This window comes from Pungitius pungitius, chromosome 7, assembly GCF_949316345.1.
Source record: "Pungitius pungitius chromosome 7, fPunPun2.1, whole genome shotgun sequence".
NCBI classification, from domain to species: domain Eukaryota; kingdom Metazoa; phylum Chordata; class Actinopteri; order Perciformes; family Gasterosteidae; genus Pungitius; species Pungitius pungitius.
Window position 1 is genome coordinate 7,271,321 of NC_084906.1, and position 20,557 is coordinate 7,291,877.

General features: G+C 42.4%; 1 protein-coding gene across 1 annotated transcript; it reads left to right on the forward strand.

Moving 5' to 3' along the window:
- Window positions 1-11,129: 11,129 nt before the first annotated feature.
- On the forward strand, window positions 11,130-13,728 carry glulb (glutamate-ammonia ligase (glutamine synthase) b). The gene is made up of 7 exons (XM_037470112.2): window positions 11,130-11,260; window positions 11,684-11,864; window positions 11,981-12,142; window positions 12,228-12,374; window positions 12,460-12,587; window positions 12,674-12,873; window positions 12,957-13,728. The coding sequence occupies exons 2-7, from the start codon at window positions 11,699-11,701 to the stop codon at window positions 13,273-13,275; spliced, it is 1,122 nt and encodes a 373-aa protein (XP_037326009.1). The 5' UTR covers window positions 11,130-11,260; window positions 11,684-11,698; the 3' UTR covers window positions 13,276-13,728.
- The last annotated feature ends 6,829 nt before the right edge of the window (window positions 13,729-20,557 follow it).

Sequence of the window (20,557 nt, forward strand, 5' to 3'; positions counted from 1 at the left end):
AGTTCATTGCATTCTGTAAATCATGTATGCATGTTGTAATTGAGAACAGTGATGCTTGTAGGCTGTCAATCAACCACATACCCGTCTATCTCCTTGTTGTTCTGGATGGGTTTAAAGGATATGCAGCATATCATTTGGTTTTGAAGTAACACATCGTCCCTTTAATTCCTTTATTTCCCTCCCTCCCTGGTTAATATTGCCCCCTGCTGGAAAACAACTGGCATCTTTTAGCGCAGGACTTTGAATACTGTGGTTTCATCTAAATCCGGGGCCGTATCAAACTATCAGGTAATCTGAACTTTGTTTGGTCCAAAAGAACTGCTCATCGCCATTTGCCAGACTCCAGGGGACATCATCAACAAGCTTATTTTGCTCTATTTATTAACATATAAAAAATACATTATCAATATATTCACGTGTAGCAGGAGAAATTGTTACATTTTGACTTTAAAAAGATGTTCATTGTACTTTCCCTTTCAAACAGCTTTCAGGTTTGGATGAAGATTAAAGGAAGAAGTCACAAAGATAAATGAGAAGTCAGCTTCTGATCAATTTAATGGGAGATTCAAAATCCACCTCTTTTAACTCTGGCAGCTTTGTATTATTTATTTCAAGGCACCAGAGTTAAAGTTCATGTGCCATTGTCACATTTACCAACTCAGTCAAATAGGAAGCTCTTCTCATTGTCAAAAGTGTTGATCAAATCATTTGCACCCTGCAAGTTGAAGTACGTAAGTATCCAGAGCACAAAGTACAACTTTAACAGGACTGATGCAGAAAAAAATGCATAAGAACAGTATTTTAGAAGTATACACTTCATCAATTAAATTTTAAAAACTGTATCCACTATATCCACTATAAGAGCAGCTGAACCTTTATGTTCTTTCTTGTTCTCACTGTTAAGTTGTTGTTGGAAGCGTGAACCAACAATTTATTTAATCTGAAAAGTGACCATTTAAGCTGTGAAGTGAACGTATGTGGTTACATATACAAGTTTTGGCTCTACAATGTTGTGCAGTAGAAATGTGAAGGAGCATTTGCATCATTTCCAGCATCAGTGTATCTGTCAGGAAAAAAGCTTTACTAAGGTCTAGCTTCTCCTTCTGCCCCGGACTATGGAACCGAGCCCAGACCACCCCGGCTAAGAAAGGAAAAGAGGATGCAACGCACCTCTCGTCATTCATGTTTTCTGCTGTTTAAAATGTCCTCAGTACCACTGTCATGGCATAGACAGTATGTCTGAGAAGGGAAAAAGCAATGGTGCCAGCAAATGAAAGTCTTGGGTGTGCATAAACCGCAGGGCTTTATTATTAAAGTGCTGAATATTCATTCCCCAGGACGCAGCGTGAGCAAATTAAAAGCGCTGACCTCCTCTGGTGGATTGATTGATATCTGTCAAAAGTGTGAAAGCAGCGGATGGAGCCGAGATTCACCTGACGATGTTTAAAGCACAAACCTCTGGAACGTCGACATACATTCAGTGTTATGACTTTTTAGGATATATTTTGTCACTTTGACACAATTTCCAGCTTTGGTTTGAAAAAGTAAAGTTTCTAATGTTACAACTCTGTGTTGAACAAAGGCTGAGAATCCTGACCTAGATGTGTGTTAGTGCATGATTTGTGTTATAATTGAAAGCTGGTTAGGGATGCATTAATTAGTCAAGGGTTCTTTCCTCCTCTGCCATTTGCAGCCATTATGAGCAGTGCCTACACAAAGCTCTCCATGTAATTGATATTGTGAACAAAGATCATAAAATCTAGCTAAATCAAATAAAAAATAGTTAATTGGCCGACTTATTACATTCCAGAGTCCATTATGAAGAATTATATTATATCCCTTTTCTCAGGGAGGTAATTGAATTTCTAATAGAACATTTAGTTTTTGAAATGACCTTTTTCAATTAAAGCTCTTTAATTGAAACTGTATCTTTTCAATCACTGGATGCCATTTAATTAAACTATATGAAATTTATACAGAGGACGCTCTGCTTCTCAAAGTGTATTTTGACAATTTTAGAATACTTGTGCCTCTGGCAAACTTACATGTGACAAAATAATATTCACATCCAACTCGTCATTAAATTGGTAATTGCAGTACAATAGGGATGTTACAGTAAATCTCTACATCTCAATATATTTATTTATACAGTGATTCTATTGTAGGTCTATCAAACATGTAGACTTTATCAGAAGATTAAAGGCAGGAAGAATTTTGCTTGGGTTTATGAAGATGTGAACGTCATCTCTTTTGAATCTGAAGCTAAGGGGAAGACGGAAGTGACCTGAAGCAACAATAACAGTTGCAATATAAATGATGTTGAACACTAATTAACTGAACCATAATATAAAAGGATGAAATAATGAGTCTGTCAGACAACAGGACGAGAATCCAAAGGGCACAAAAAGCACAGAGCAGTTAAACAACACAGTTTAAGAAGTGATTGTTAAAAAGTCTGCAGTGAAATGATTTTGTGATGAGTAGTCAGGGATCATTGATAACCAACACACCAAAACAGTAGTCCAATTAAAGGCATGCACTACTTTCTTATTTTCCAGCTGTTCAGACATGTCCTTGGCTGAAAGACGTATGTTTCTACCACACTGGACACAGTCAAATATCACAGCCATATGGTGAGAAATGTTTGGATGGTTTATGAAAGGAAGACAAACAAAACCCGTGTTTTTCATGAATAGATTCAATATGGTTCATCTACAATAATCCTTTGCCTTTAGCCTAATATTTGGCGTTTGGTTGTCAACACAATAGGCGTTAACATATTTGTGTGAGATGAACAAGGGAGGGAGAAATCCATCAATCACATCATCGGACTGTGCACACACTGTTGCCCTGAAATGCTTTTGTGTCACCTTTTGGGGCTCGCACTGAGACGCTCCGTCCCTGTCTGCTCTCTTTCCTGCAGCAGCTGCCAACCCCCACCTGCACTCCCCCACCCCCCCACCCCCCTCGCCTTCCCTCCTCCTTCTCGCTTTTTTCCCCAACCCCCTCAAAATCACCTTTTCTTTTCGAATCAAGTTCAACATCTGGAGGAGGAACAAGTCCCCGAAACTGCTTTTGTTCTCTGCGTCACATAGGATTCCAGACGGGCTGAGGCAGGACCAAGGGCAGCTGCAGTGATTCGTCCTAAATAGGGTGCATTCAGTTGCAGTGACTTTTACAGCTTCTCTCTCTCTCAGGATTATCTACATTCACATCGAATTCCGAGCCGTTGGATGTATTGTGTTTTGGAATCTTTGTCATCTCATTAAATCATTTTGGTCCACACTCCCCTGACAAATACAGCAAATGCCTAACTAAAAGGAGAAATTTGGACAGCATAGAGTTCCTAATGATGTAGGTGCCGTATTCCAGAGGCACGTACAAACCCCCAATAAAAACCACAACAGTCGGGCCCACATTGGATGATGTCAACTTGAGGCCTCAAGTCAGCTGTGAGCCGTGCAGATCTGTGACAGTATCTGACCAAAAGGGACCAATAACTACGAGAGGAAAAGCCATCAGGGTGGCTGACTGGGGTTGTTTGTTCCCAGTGTGTATCACCCCTCAGAACGGAGGATGCCTTTACATGCAATGTGACAAGACTTCCTCTATTCTTAACTTCTGCCTGTGTGGCTGCTGGGGGGGGGGGGGAGCAGGGTTGGGGCACGGCGGGGAGGAGGGGTGGGGGGGGGTGCCTGACGGAGGTTCGTCTGACACAGCCTCAGCCTCTCCGCTCCATGACCATGTGCCTGCAAGACAGCACACAGCCATCTGCTGGATCCCCTCCCTCCCCCCACCATCACCTCACCCCAGACCCCCCCCCCCAGAGCCCCATCCGGATGCTGCTCAAACCACTGACAGACGCAACAAGCTAATTAACAGATTGACTGTGCTGATTACACATGCATAGAAGTGTGGCGGGAGATTTCTATTTGGGGCTCTGCGCACCACTTCCTCTCCATTAAAGGCAAATGTAGCATGTAAAGCTGTGTGATCTTCTTTTACACCCCTCCGTGACGCTGATCCACAATGACACTCGACAGACAGCTGGAATGGCTGAGGGCCGTGCGACTTCCGAGGGTCTGCGAGAAAGAGACACGCCGCGAGCCCCTGCAAGCCGAGTGAGAAATGAGTTGTGCGGGGCGCCGGGGGGGGGGGGGGGGGATGCTACACTGTAGATAACACCCACGATCCATAACATGTGGGTCTACTTTCTCGGTCAATTATGAGATGAGCAGCAATAGGACTACAAAGGCAACAACAAGCCTTCGGTATGGAACGCCCGCACAGCACAGCCCAGATTTCCCTTTGATACCAAAGTCAGGTGCACAACGGCGCTTTTCAAAAGTTGCATTGAGCCCCAGAGGAGGAACACAACGGTTATCAAATATATTCTCCTGAAACTAAAATGGCAGTGTTATTTTGAGAAATCTTCCCCAGCATTTTGCACATTTACTTCAAACCCTCAAGGGGAACAAACCAGTGTGGGTTTTATATTGCTAAACTATAAAATGCATCATGTTGAACTGCACCTCCTAAAATAGCTTCCAAAAGCAATCACAAGCTACATGCACTACAACTGCAAACTTACAGTTTCTACAAAACTGCACATTTTGGCAGAGTTGTGCAACTTGTAAACACAACAATGGCCACTTAGGCCATGGTCGATGTTGCGGTTGGTCACATGGACGTGCTAACGCCCCGAGCAGACCCACAGCAACACTAGCATTCATTAGGAATCAGGTTTCCGTTTTTTTATTTATCCTAATTGAATTGGTTTATACAGGAAGCTGGAGCAATGTAGCTTCGGAGCAGGGGTAAGCAGGGGATTCTTTTTTCCGCTTTTCTCCAAACTTTGTGATAACGTCAAGCTTACTAACTCCAATGCAGATTTACATTGGCAGACTTGAGAGTGGGGTACATTTTCACACAAAAGCTTCAGAAGGGAGACTTCTATTTGAACGTGGTGCAGTCAGGATGATCCTGAGTATCTTTCCCGTGCAGTAAGTGTACCACTAACCAGACTACAGATTCAGTCCTGCAGTACCAACACGCTGCCTGTGTTTTCTCAGCTAATGAATGCAAACGCTTAGCAGAGCAGCAGAAAACATCTGCGGGGGTAATATTAATGTACTTGTCTTACGGGAATAGCAGGAGCGTCTCCTTTCCTTTTTCTCTGCTTTATTATGTTTGTTTAATTAAAAAGAGTGTGTTTGGGAAATGAGCTGCGGTGGACCCCCTCTGAGGTGGATCCCACCAGGAAGTGATGGGCTGGTGATATTTAGAAGCAGAAGCTGGCTGAGATGGTTTAGTCGTCATTGGGTTTTTTTTTTAAATCTCTGTACACAAGAATATTCTGTACTGTCCCATCCAACGATTTAATTCTATAACTACAGTTTGACTTTCCTTTACTTTTTCCGACATTCTATACTAAGACCTTTTAAACGAAGAAGGTTTCATTTTTCCTTTTTTTGTTGCACTACACTATCATATTTTATGGACATTTTTCTAATGACTTTTTCCTTCATAATTTACATATATGTTTTTTCAATCTGTTATAATATAACTTTTTTGCACACACTGCACAAAACAGATGTTGAACCAAATGAGCTAATTTGACACACACATGCCTTTGTAGTAATTGACTTACTCAACTTTGCAATAATAAATATATAATTTATACAACACTATTTCTGTATATTTGTAAGTATGATGATCCCTATAGTGGGTAGTGTCCACAGAAGGCTTACGCATGAAATCCACCAACTTCCCCCATAGGTTACTAGTTCGAACCATGTGATAAGCGGTCATTTGGTTTCATTTATTGAGTTGAATTATGTGCAGCTCAACAGATTCATGATCTGTTTGGAGACCGAAAACAAGGAAAACTAATTATGAACAATAATCACTTCACTTCAGTTTATAAAGGTCACATGTTACCTATTTGCCTGCACATAACTGCTTGCTTTAAACACAAGCCGACTCAAACACAAAAGAATTGTACAATACCAAACAATACAATAAAACAGTAACAAGAATCACCGAAGATTACAACACAAGCATAAACCATATGTTTTTTATATTGTTGTGGGTTCTAAAATTGATATTTACAGCTGTGTGTGACCAGTATGCAGTTTTTCCTTCTCAATTCATCGGACAAAGGATAAACAACAAAAGAAATGAAAACTTTCCTTTTATTCTAAAACAAAAAAAGAAACACAGCTCTTTTTTCAGATTGTTTTCATGAAAAAATTGGAATGCTCTTGTTATTTTCCTTGAAATTTAAAATCAATACTGAATATTTGACATTTGACCCAGACACTCCCTAAACAATAAGTGTACTACTCTTGAATCACACAAAGCGATGAGAACGGACCAAGGGATTTATGTAAAAAAAAAAGGTTTAATAACACATTTTCAACATGACAACATGCTGCTTTAAAATAATCCTGCAGTAACTGGAGGATGTGTGGAGGAGAAGGAGTGCGGCTGCATTAGAACATCGCCCGAGGCACATTTTAAATTCATGCCTCACAGTCCTTCATCATTAATAGGAGCGAGGTATCAGATAAGCTCATCTCCTCCCTAACAATAACATGAGTAAACAGGACTTCCTTTGGCAAGAATCAGCTTCTAGTTTCTACATACTCTAGGCTTTCAGAATCCAATTCTCTCCAATGCTCGACATAATTGAGCAGATAGTGGACATGGAGCGTTTTTAAAATTTTCAGTATATTCCAGTGACGGGTTTGTAGAACACGAGCACACTTGAATCGCTGTTCTAATTGCTTTTCAACAGCGGTAACAAAGGAGTCATTTAGACCACATACAATAGCATTCTCTGCTGGCCTGCCCTAGTTCCTCCAGAAAGAAACTTTTAATTCAAAGTGCTGTGTAGATTAATTTTCTGATATGTTAAACATTGTTCTGCATACTAATTGACACCATTTTTTATTGTGCAAAGTCTTTTCACGGAGGCGTAATTAAAAGGGTTGGCGGGGCTTTTATGGAACATGTTAGAACAGAAATTAGCCAATTACCATTTCTGTTTGAGGGGTGAAATGACCGTCACTGTGCTTGGCACTCCTTTATGTGGCCCACTTAATGGTTTATATATTTAGTATTCCAAGCCAATAGAGAGAACCAGAGAGCGAATTTAAGAGGCAATATATTGGTCCTCAAAAGAGAATTTATGTCAAATACAACTGCACAAACTATTATTTTCAGAGGGCAGCATTTGTTTCTCTGTGTGCTGTAGAGGAAATAAAATCCATGACCGTATTCATTATTTAATCATCACCAATATCTTTAAATAGACTGTGGACTCTTGGTGGAGTGACTTCGCCCCCTTGTGGTGAAGGTTCATACAGCATGTGGAGGGAGCCGTCCTTTTCCTCATGTCCAGACTCAATTCATACAGAGAACTGGGAAAATCCTGAATGAATAGACGTTCTCAAGTGTTTTGGAATCACTATTGAAACGTCAAATGTCACCCTCTAATGATTAGACTGAAGTCACACTGCGTTTTATTGTTTGTTGTTGGCTTTGTTCCAATGGAAAGCAAGATGTTGTAAGGCTCTGAAGAACCTTTATATCACAATAAGGAACCAGTTTCTTCACACAGGCAAAAAATAGTTCATTTAGTTGTTTTGATTTCAATATATATTTTTTGGAATCACTCAAAAAAATAAAAAAAGCCAAGAAGGGGGGGGGGGGGGGGGGAACCCTGCATACATCAGTACAGAACATACAGATGGCTTAAATACACAGGGGATGTGATTGGACACAGGTGGAAACAATCATGGACACTGCAGACAATCACAGGGGAAGACAGGCCAAGGCAGGAAGTGAAGTTAACCCAGGAACACGAGAGACATGAAACTACAAAATAAAACAGGAAGTAAACCCAAACCGTGAAAATCATTTACTGTACATTACTGCAGTGTTTTCATCCCACTGATTCAAAGGAGGCAGAATACAATACCTTTATCTGAACAACGTGGTTCTACATCAAGGTCTCTGCCTTCCAGGCCTGTAACTAATGTTCAAGATCATGTCAGTCACGTGACAGATGTTATTCGGTATGGTGGGTTTGTTTCGTGCTGAGAGAACAAAACAATGTGCGATATTTCAAACAGACCGACACCAGACAAAGATCCCGTGGCTCATCACTTGAATAACAACAGAAGAAATGACAAGTTATTGCTAAATTAAACTGGAAGCCGAGCATCAAAATATGTACACGTTTCAGGGTCCAGTGCACAATATTGCATCCAATAACAAGCTGGTATCTATCAGAGGTGTGGACTCGAGTCAGACTCGAGTCATGAATTTGATGACTTGAGACTCGACTCGACAAAACGTACAAAGACTTGCAACTCGACTTGGACTTGAACACCGATGACTCGTGACTTGACTTGGACTCGAGCCTTTTGACTCGAGAAGACTTGCTACTTCCCATGAAAACTGGGGGAAAACATTTTCACACCACCGCGCCGCATCTGCATCTGTCAAAGAAATGTGCGCCACCTGTATGCAGAGAGCGCTGCCTGCACGACATCCAATCACTGCAGTCCATTTGACCGTATCAACGAGACAGCTCGTTCATGGTTACAGAAATCGGGTAGCCTATGCAACTATTTATTATATATAAAACATTAGATGGACAATTCTTCAAATAAAACATCTAGCAAAGTTCTGACTTCAGAACACCATATGACTGCACGCCTCTCTTCATCAGATCTCACAATGTGTGTTTCAAAATATTAAAAGTCTGTCCATCAACATGCTCCATAACATTTGCACCTGCTTACATTTTTGTCCTACACATCTCACACTAATGAAGACCCAATAACTGAGGAGACAGGCATTCCCCGAGTAAACCAGAACAAGTAGAACAATTTCTCCTGCAACCCTACTACAAATCAGCCACTAGATGTCCCCGTAGGACCTCAAATCTACGTTTCACCGGCATCATCAGCATTCTGCATATGGATGCGTTTAGTTTTACATAGGATGTATCTGTGGATACAGCTCTGTGAAGAGCATGTGATCCGTAGCGTCTGTGTTTCCATGCTGATCCGAGCCCGCAGTAGGCCGTGTCCCTCGGGGACTTCAGGCTCTTTAGGCCTGAACCCAGACCCACCACTGCTTGAGTTGGATCAAACTCACAGACATTGACCCCTTTGGAACAATGTCTGTGAAACGCTACGGGAGCTCCTGCAAAAGGGTCAGCAGCTGCAGCGAGGCCTCGGATCAACAACAAAAACAAAAAGCCAAGGACACAACACGGCTTGCTGTGGGTCTGCGTCTCCCTGTGAGTGTTTTTCCTGTGACTAAAAGATGTGGCCGACAGAAAGTGGGTGTTTATTCCAGGTGTCACTTGATCTGCAGCTCATTCCTTGCTGTTTTTCCTGTACACATGCAGTTATTATGGGGGGGGGGGGGCTTTCCCAGGTACAGTCATTGCCTCGGTGCCTTTGAGCCTGAGACTGTCTCCCTCTATGTGAGCTGCCCCCACTCAGCAAAGCGCCATGGCACACCGACTCCACTACACCAGGGCCGACCGGGGAGAGGCCACGCAGACATGTTGTTAATAGAAAGCGTCGAGGTGTCAGCATGACTGCTGTGTTATGCTGATCATGCATTTACATCTATGAATTCACTCAGAGTCCAGCTGTTCTAATGGACAAACGTGCAGGTATTGAACGCTGCAGAACTTTCTTTTTTTTTTCTTTGAAGGTTGTGATTCCTTCGGGCCTGTTTTCTGGTACTTTTACACAACCTAATGTAATGGGATAATCTTACGGGCCTCACACTGGCGTACTGGAGTGCTTTTAGTTTACAGGCTGTTGGGCGTCGGCGCGTCTTGCTTTTATGAGGAGGTCTCTTTCCTTCACTGCGTGCATGTTTCATTCCACAGCAAAAGGGATGCGTACATTTGTTGGGTGGTTTATTCTGGAGACATGTAATGTCAAAGTAATGAGAGAAATAGGAGGATGGCCTTGTAAAGAGAGGCTTTAATAATTATATCACAAGCAACCTCATTTTGAATTTTTTACATAAATATATACATTTTTGTTGTTTTAGGACCACTGCTACTGAACTGTAATATTTGTCTCTGACCATATCTAAATGTATATCCTTTATAGCCTCCTCTTTGAAAATATTATATAAAGATATACGTTTGGGAGATTTCAAAGAGGGAAGTCAAATTGAAAAGTAAAATATCCAATGAATTCAGTGGTGTTTACATTCCAAGTATTTAGTAGTGGTAAAGTTTTATAATCATAACTCAGTTGAATTACAAAGGCCTTGTGTTGTTCTCAGACATTTGATTCACTATTGTGTTGCTGTACAGAGTCACGAGACATACCTTGAAGATCATTTGCTTTTGATAAAGACTTTCTGCTGCCATGACGATGAATCCAACCCAAGGCTCATTGTTGTTCAACCAGATCCAAACGGACAGACTTGTTTCAGCAGAGCAGCTAATCGGCTTAGTGTCACGAAGGACCAGATCTCAGCCAAGTTTTCCTGAGTTTATGTTACAGCAAATATCTGATCTTGTTACTAAACCGAAATGAACTGTACATTTACTCTACTCTGAGGTACATGTACTTTAAGTATTTTTGTTCTATCATATTTAAAAAGTATAGTTTATTTTATTATATTAAATACAAAGACAATGATCAATTTATGATGCATTATTGCGGGATTCGAGAACTTAATCTGAGTAGGTTACTCCATTAATGTAATCCAATACTCATCCGCTTAATATTTGAAATGTTACATTGAATAAGTAGTTGAGTGTTTTACTCAATTTTTCTACCTGTCTGCCAGTGGAACTCATCTGTAACTTTTGAGGATAAATTGTTCTGATAAGACTTGTGCGTAACTTGATCATCGGTGATGTTTAATCACTGTAATCCGCTTTGATTTCCAGTTATTGATTACATCAGCTTTTACCACACTTTACATAATGTTGATGAAAAGCCAAGCGAGATCTAAAAGATTCTCTGCCTCCTGCCTTTCTTATTCGCTGCAGTGATTGAGCGACTCGCGTATCTGCGCGTCAGGCCCCCGTCACGTGCCGGCTTCAGCCAATCAGGGGCGGCGCAGCAGCAGCAGCAGCAGCAGTATAAATCAGACGTGGAAGCGGAGGTGAAGCAGGAATGAAAGACAATAGAAACCTTCACAAAGAAGACGCTTCCAGAGGCTTTTATAGTTTTTTGATATTTTCCTTTACTTAACAGACAAGGTAAGAGCTTTTCAACGGTTCAACATGTGCGGACATCCTGCTTCTGGATTTGGTCTTAGAAGGATAATTGATTTCTTCATGAGTGCTGCTTTTACTTTCCTTTCGTTTCTCCATCTTATGCCATCGCTTCGGTTGTTGACTTTACACTAATATTAAACGTATATAATGAAACGTTGTGTCAATGTTGTTTAATAGTTTGTTTAGTGACTTTTAGTAGCTTAAATAGAAGGTCGCAGATCATTAGAAGAGTTGTGGCTATTTCACTGATGGTGCTGTTGTTGAGTGATTCATGTTCCCTTTCCCGTGTCAGCAAAAAATAAGTTGAACCTTTACTTTGTCCGGTTGTGCACATTTTCCCAATGTATGAATCGTATAGTGCATCCACTGTGGGAGGCTCACAATCTGTCCTCTGTCCCTCGGCAGGTTTTGGTCAGCAAAATGGCCACCTCAACCAGTTCTAAACTGAACAAAGCTGTTAAGCAACAGTACATGGAGCTCCCTCAGGGGGATAAGGTCCAAGCCATGTACATCTGGATCGACGGATCTGGAGAGGGACTGCGCTGCAAGACCAGAACTTTGGATTCTGAACCCAAGACAATTGAGGGTAAGATCCACAGGTCCACGTGCGCCCCGTGCGCTGAAACGTGGTGTTTTTCAGACTTTGGAGTACATGATTGATTCCAGGTGTTGTTTTTGTTGTTGTTATTTGATCTGCGACAGAGCTTCCTGAGTGGAACTTTGATGGCTCCAGCACGTACCAGTCCGAGGGCTCCAACAGCGACATGTACCTGATCCCTGCCGCCATGTTCAGGGACCCGTTCAGAAAAGACCCCAACAAGCTGGTGCTCTGTGAGGTGCTCAAGTACAACCACAAGCCTGCAGGTAAAGCCGATATAAGCCGGTTCGGAAAGTGGTCCCAAGTTAAGCCGGCTTGAATTTCAGCAAGTCCCTGCCGTCATTCCAACAGAGACCAATCTGCGGCACACCTGTAAACAGATCATGAGCCTGGTGGAGAAAAACCACCCGTGGTTCGGCATGGAGCAGGAGTACACCATCCTGGGCACGGATGGACATCCCTTCGGCTGGCCCTGCAACGGCTTCCCTGGTCCACAAGGTGAACGCCGGCTCTCTAGTTTGTCTTGTAGTGCCTCGTTAAGGCCATGTGACTTTTAATATTCTGTTTTCCTCCGCCTGATTAGGGCCTTATTACTGCGGCGTTGGAGCGGACAAGGCGTACGGACGCGACATCGTGGAGGCCCATTACCGGGCTTGCATGTACGCGGGGGTTGACATCTGTGGCACCAATGCGGAAGTCATGCCAGCTCAGGTATTGCCCCCTTTGTCTTATTTGTTGTCTGGTTGTGTAGAACCAATTCAGGAGCAGTCGATAACGCAGTCTCTGTTGGGTTTCAGTGGGAGTTCCAGGTCGGGCCAAGTGAAGGTATCCACATGGGGGATCATCTGTGGGTTGCTCGCTTCATCCTCCACAGAGTGTGTGAGGATTTCGGCGTGGTGGTCTCCTTTGACCCCAAACCGATCACTGGGAACTGGAACGGCGCGGGCTGCCACACAAACTTCAGCACCAAGGAGATGCGAGAGGAAGGCGGACTGAAGTAAAAATCATTTTCCATCTGCTTCAGGGTTATGAAACAGGGTCATGTGGTACAGGGTCATGAGAGTCTTACTTCCTTCACAGAATCATTGAGGAGTCGATCGAGAGGCTGGCCAAGAGACACATGTACCACATCCGGGCCTACGACCCCAAAGGCGGGCTGGACAACGCCAGGCGCCTCACCGGCCGCCACGAGACCTCCAGCATCGACGAGTTCTCGGCTGGCGTGGCCAATCGGGGCGCCAGCATTCGGATCCCTCGCTCGGTAGGGCAGGACAAGAAGGGCTACTTCGAGGACCGCCGACCAGCCGCCAACTGCGACCCTTACAGCGTCACAGAGGCTCTGGTGCGCACGTGTTTACTCAAAGAACAGGGGGAGGAGCCCACAGGTCCGGGCAACTGACCAGTTCTATAGTATCATTTCCAGTACTGTATCTAGCCATGTGTCTTTTTACCAGACTCTATGGAGGGATGTTTATCTGTCTCAATGTTTGACTTGGCAGGTGAAATAATAATCAGGTATACCTGCATTCAGATGTATGCAGCAAGTCTTAATCTCTAACACAAAAACTGCCAAAAGGTTTTGTTGTAGCCGAGATCATAGAATGACACAACTGTAATGTGAGCTAATGAAACCTTGTCTTTAAATGCAGGAGGGATTTTCTGCAGATCTTGTAACTCTGACCAAAAAGATCCTATTGGCATTTTAATGCTTTTTAGCAGTCTTCTGTCATAATGGTGGTTATATCATGTTGTGTAATGTCAAAATTAAGCTAATCTACTTTTCTATGGTTTTAAAAGTATAATCCAAATACCTATTTTCATGTGTCATTGTTAAAAGAAATTATTGACTAATCCTGCTTGTATCCTTTTTAGCCTCATTTTTAATTCAACACGCCGCCACATGCTGACTGTCAGCTGATTTAAATCTCAGAAATGTGACCAGCGTTAAGGGAAAATGTGCAACAAACAAACAAACAGTGATTAGTTGTGCGTGGGAACATTTGCATCTTCCCTTTTATGCTAAAGCGACCAGTGGAAACCTTCATTACAAAAAGTCAATATGACGTCGCAGCTTTTCAAAAGGGTTGACGGGATCATCGTGAGCTGTGACGGTGTTGACAACCTGCAGCGAGCGTAAAGACTTTGGTTGTCTGTCGCAAGTCAACGCAGACATAATGGGTGAGCTGTCCCTCTGCTCTCACGTTTTGTCACAAACCTCAATAACATACACACCAGTTCTTAAAATATACCACGAAAGTAAAGACAGGGAGGAGAGGTCCTCTGCCTGAACACCTGGAAAACTGCATCTTATTTGCTCCTACTTTTTGTTACAAAGAAAATGATAATATAAAGCAATATGAACTAGATCATTAATACTTGAATTAAATGCTAATATGTAATTTTATGATTGATTTGTGTTTTTTGACTAAATGTAAAGGTGCTACATTTGCAATACAAAGTAATAATATAGCAAGAACTTTTTGCAATGTCTCAAGTCACTCTCCCAATGCGTGTGTTGTAGTCGCAGTTAGAACGGTCCCCAACTCTCACAGCTGTGGTCTCATATTCATCAGTAAACATTAACAGTATCACGTGTATTACGTTGTGTATGAAGAGACAAACTAAATCTGATGAGTGACCAACACAAGAGCAGCGCTCATTTTTTTATCAATAAAATACACTATCATTCTAGTGTAAAAACTCAAAAGTATTCAAACTAAAGCTTGTTGAAGTTGGACTCAAATCTCTCTTGACTGGGATTATTAGAAGATCAATACTGAATGTAAATCTATCGATCAGTCACAATGTACGATTACATTGAATCATAAAAGACACTATATAGTGTAGTAGTTCTAGGAAGAGCGCTAGGTTTTCTTCTTGAATTCGCGTGGAAGCCTCGAAACTGGAGTCAGCTGCGTGCAGCGCCATTTTCCACAGGAATGTACTGTATATGGCAGCATTCTGAGAACTCACCTAATTCGATTTGTCTCGCAGTCTACTGCCAAATGAAAACATGCTTAAGCCACAGTGCGTTGGCCTCCTTCAATCCCGTACACAAGCTCAGTTCAGAAAATGTTACAACCCACGAGGGCCTCTTGGAAACATGGGACATTCAGTCAGGGGCTCAACAGTCTCTTTCAGTACAAAGTAAGATGTGGAGTCACTTTTACTGTTAACAAACTATTGATTGAGCCCATCAGACTGCAGTGAAACCTGGGGAGGTTGACATTCTGCATGGGAAGCCTTTTCTTACGTGTGCTTGTTTTGTGTTGGACATTCACTGTTGCACAACCTATTGACATGTTGCCATTGTATTAGAAATGGAGCCCCTCTTCAGTGCATCCCACGTTATCCAGCCCCATTGTGTGCTGTCTGTGTACTGATATACCTTTATATTTCAGATAAGATAACCTAGGGTGATTTAAACAAACACATCATCCTGTGAAAAAAGCCATTATGCCCGTGGCCTCGTTTCCATGGCAGCTGCGGCCTAACTCAATTTTGTGAGGAGAAGAGAGGTGGGGGTGGGGCTCCATACCAGGCTATTGCATAACAACAGGCAGTTCAAGAGTATGTAAAGTACACAGAACAAAAAGACACAAACTGCCACCGTTGGCTCTTTTTAAAGCCGGTAAGACAATTATCTATTCTCACTTGACCCTTTTCATCACACAACACAGAACACAAGAGGCACCTGAACTGCAATTCAATCAGAGACTCAAGACTTAATTTGGTATCTTAAGTCCAAACAGCAAATGAAGCACCATTAGATTAGCTCTAATCTCGTCACATGTATGCAGTCTCTTTGGAGGCCATACAGCCCCATGGCTATCACTGACCCCTCCCCCTAACCCTCCCACTCAGCCTTTGCTTTGCGGCGATGGGTTTCATGACAGCAGTGAAAACTGGCGCAGCCGAGTTGACCCGATGATCGTAAACTTGAGCAGCTGTGAAAGCAGAGCGGCACAGTGAGACGCAGGGATTAGAGGGCCCTGGACGCAGCGGTTCAACTGGCACAAGGCACAAGTCTGATTAGAGCAGCGCCGACTGTCATTATTAAATCTGACCTCCAAGATCGTATCTGTGACTATTATCATTGAATGCAGTTACTGTATCTTTGGACGGATAATGGGACCGAACAATGTTCAGTTTGGGTTACATCCAAATTCAGCACAGAAAACCTCAGTGGTGCTGGGACAAGGAGCTTCCTTGTGTGCCTGTGTGCGTGTCCTATTATGGCCGGCATCCACCACAGCTGACCCGGTGAAAAGAAGCACGTGAGTGTGCGACAGGCCTGATTACAAGCCCAGTGCTACAGAGTACGCTCAACTCCACTGAACACCGTTGCTCCCGAAAGAAGTCGTAGACATGGGTCAAAGATTCACCTGCTCTTTTACGACCTGACACTTCTGAAAACCCTGACTGTTTTTTTTGTCTCTCATCCAGTTTTTGTGACCTCTCCGGTGTCAGGTTCTCTTCTTTTTTTCATGTGTTGCAACATGTGTCTGCTACTCAAGAGCAGTTTTTTCTGGTAGGTTTCAAGGCGCATTTTTTCATGATTTCATCACAAACAGGTTTTTGACGTGCGTGACCAAATAAAGCAGTGACCTCCTCTCATAAGCATTGGTCTCTCTTCCTCAGTTTATCTAGAAGTAACAACACAAAATCCATTCACAAACGCCATTGTGTACAATTGTTTGGTTTTAAGCAAAAAGTTACCCTCGGCGAGTTGTTTTGAGGATCTATTTGGACTTTCATTCTGGAGCGTTTCTTTCACCAGTCCTCTCGTTGTGAGTCCTCCTCCCCCGCTGCCTTGGCCTTCGGGAACCGTAAAGGCAGCACCCCCCATTCTCCAGCTACAGAGATAATGGCATTTCACAAAGGTCACACCAGTAAGCAAAGGGTGAGCAGGTTCTAGACATGGACATGGGCCAGATGTGTGTAGGCTACCATCAGCAGTTCTGGGAAGATGTGCCTTTTGAAGTTCTTTGAAGGAAGAAAACAACGTTTGTGTGAGGCTCTACACATTGTCCCAAGAGAAAACAAGCCTGGGACAAAAGGACAAAGGAGACTCATTTTTGGCTTAAAACCAACCAAGATTCACTGAAGACGGAATAACTGGAGGCTTCTTTTGGTTTTACAGACATTTGGCAGTTTGGATGTAGTCCAGTTGTAAGGGTTGTATGTTTGTAATGCTAGTTAACGGCCCTCGTTTTCCACTTTCCAAAACGTAGGAGACCTATTAGAATAAAAGGCGTAGTGAGAATGAAACACAGACAGATTATAAAAGACCCTGGTTACACCCTGCGCTTTGTGTGATCCAATCACAAGTGGACAGTGCTAAGTGAATCAGGAGGATGCATCATGAGGGACCATAGGGAACTGTTGGCTACACCCCAGGAGACGGCTAGCACAGCTTAGCATAGGGGGTTCATAGAGGTATTTTGAGTGGGGGGAGAAACGGTCACCTTGGTTCAAATTGATCAAACTCCACCTTCTCATCTGACCAAGAGAGCAAATCAGAGGTGTGTTCCTTTAAAGTTGCCCTTCCTCCTTTTATCTGTTGGGTGTTATGGCACCATTTCCCCCTCTAGGTTTGTTAGACATGAGTGCTCTGCAACTTACTGTAAGCCTTTAATGATACCATATCCAATGCTTCAACTGTTACCATCAAGTACTTTTCCAATGCCAGATTGAAGAAACAAGTGGAAATATTGTCTCATGCGTGTTCATACTTGCCCCTAGTGCTATTGGCCTGAATCTAAACACAGTTTAGCACAGTTACAATAGAGCCGAGGAGAAAACCTTAAGGTGTCCAACAGCCTTTTTAAAACACAAATGGTGGGTGAATTTAATAGCCTCAAGTTGCACTGAATTTACAATCACCATTGTGACGATCTATGTCATGGACTTTGTAGAATCAGAATCTACAGCCATTATTTCTTGATCTTCCACAGTTTAGGAAAGAAGGAAAGACAGAAGTTATAAGAGAAAGCAACAAGGGGGCGCTTTATATCCATCGACTAGTGTTCTAAAACACTGACAACCTCCCAGAGAGAAAAATATAAAACATCACTGATCTGATACTTTTTTTTACTGGCATAATCTTCTGCAGTGCTTTGGGAAGCGTCTTATACTTATTCTTTTAGATAAATGCATTTAGTGCATAGCTTGTTTTACATATCATATGATATACAGAGCAAGTCATTATTGACACACAAAGGAAATCAATCCATGAGCAATTATATTTGTGCAATGATACAAAATAAACAAAATACGTAATTAAAAAGTCCAAAAGGAAAGATGAGCTAAAAAACAAATCTATATAGAAGAATGTAGTGTGCAACAACAGCATTGAGGTGGGTTGTGTATATGGTACTACTTATGCAACTGGAATCATAGCAAAGCAAAACCAACCATTTCCAGAGCCAGAAAGCGTGGGTTCTGTGGAACAAATCCGGTATGTTCTCAATAAAGGAGCGCTCCTCCATCCCAGCGTGAAATCCAAGAACCCCCTCCTCCAGCATGACTGTGCACTTTTTCTGTGCAGTGTGCCAGTGGGTTGAGTCCTGTATATGGCAGTGTAAAATTAATCCATGTCCAACTTTGTAGCAAAACGTATTTAAACTACTCAGACGTCTCAGATTGAAATCAAGGAATACGAGTATTTTTGTTATCCCCCAGTAACCACACAACCATCAAATGAGGAATGACCCCAATACAAAGATCACAGTGAGTCATTTTAAAGACCAATGGCAGCAGGGAAAATAGTTCCCACAGATTAGATTAGTCCTACTCAGTCAGTCAGGATGAACAGAAATACTATATTTTCAAATCAATGGACAGTATTTGTTTAAAGCTTAGACCTCAAATTCAGCCTAAGAAAGCATGTGTTTGTCCTCCTTTAATGTTCTTTGAAGCCACCATCGCGGAAAACAAGAAGAAACACAAACACCGAGTAAACCAACAAACCACAATCTTTTTAATCCCAGCAGGGAGTTCCTGGGTGATGCTCCTCATGCTGCTTGTTGGTACAGCTTCAGCATCCGGGCTCATTCACTGCGTCACTAAAAAACACACTTGCGTAACATCCATCGCAGCTTTGTTGTGACAGCTTCCAGTTGACGATCACAAAGACGCAGGAGTCATGTGCATTTCAACTCCCTCTGACCAACTTCATTTCACTTATTGTCCTTTTGGTTCTGCACTAAAAGGTAGGCTACCAAGTGGATTTAGATGTGTGGATGTGAAACTCTTGGCACGTTGCATTGTAAACACACATGCACGATAGCACAGTCATGTGACAAATAAAGTATGAAAGAATTATTAAGGTGTTAACTAACTGTATTACAAAGCTCAGTGTAAATTTCACAAACTTACAACTGTGCTGTTTGTTTTTCCTTTTTGGACATATTTCAGAACACAGCCATGAACTAACCTGAAGGACGATGTTGAATACTCCTGAAAGCATGGAGGATATATCGGTGGATGGTGTTATTGTGTGGGAAAGTACGCAGGAGGGAGTATGCAGAGATTAAAACTTGATATGTGTGGACGAATAAGGTGCATCACGGCTTTGTGAAGGTTATTTGGTAAGTGTCAAATTTCAGTCTGCTCTCCTGGGAAAATACACGAGGACCAGCACAGTCCAACTAATCATGACAAGTCTCACGAGAACCGCTCAATTACTTAAGACATGCGAGCTGCCCGTGTGTCTCTACAGGGCCTGTCTGATTGGAACACAAGGGACTTACGGACATGGGCGAACCGGTGATCAACTGTGGAATTCAGGGAAGGAAACATTAGTAGGAAACCTATAAGGAAGCAAAGACTTCTGAAAACTGATGACACATAACAACAACAATAGTTGCACTTAAGGCAAGGCGAGGCACCTTTATTTGGATAGCACATTTCAACAACAAGGCAATTCAAGGTGCTTCACATAAAACTAATGAAACCAATAAAACAAAAGGCAAAAGGCAAATAAATTCAAGAGCATTGATTGAAACCCCAAAAACTGACATTAAAACAATAAAGAAGCTTAAAAAAGAATGAAAGTTTCAGTGCAGTGTATGAATCCCTAAATCTGATTAATTTAAAGGCGGCCGCAAATAGAAAAGTCTTCAGTGTTAATTTGAAGCAGCTGAGTCTCAGCAGACTTAATATTGATAAGTGCATGCCGAGTAACTGCATGCTCCTCGCCCAAAGAAACATTTTGTCAGTTTTTGTCAAAGATGCTGTCAGTTATCTACTGACAAAATAACAACTATTTATCATCTTGAGAGCTGAACACGTCGAACCAAATTATAACCGTTTCCCCGCTTTTCTTCAAAATCATAAATTGGACACATAATAAAACAGAGAAAGAGGGGAACGGTTCCCGGTACACATCCACCTTCTTCTTTTCAAATGCTAAATTAAGAACATTCTGTTCCATGCAATCAGTACACATTGCTACAATGAAGAAAACGCTGTCTTAATATGAGGATTTTGTTTTGCGTGGAGCCTGTGATTTTCCACAGTGTGGCTCGTGCGTTCGTTGAACAGCAGGCAAACAGCGCCACGCGCAGGCGACCGCGGGGAAGCGCGTCGGCTTAAAATAAGAACGAGCGCGTGGTGAAAAGCTGTCATACTGAATTTCAGATTCTCTGAAAATGTAAACGAAGACGGTAAACGCGAGT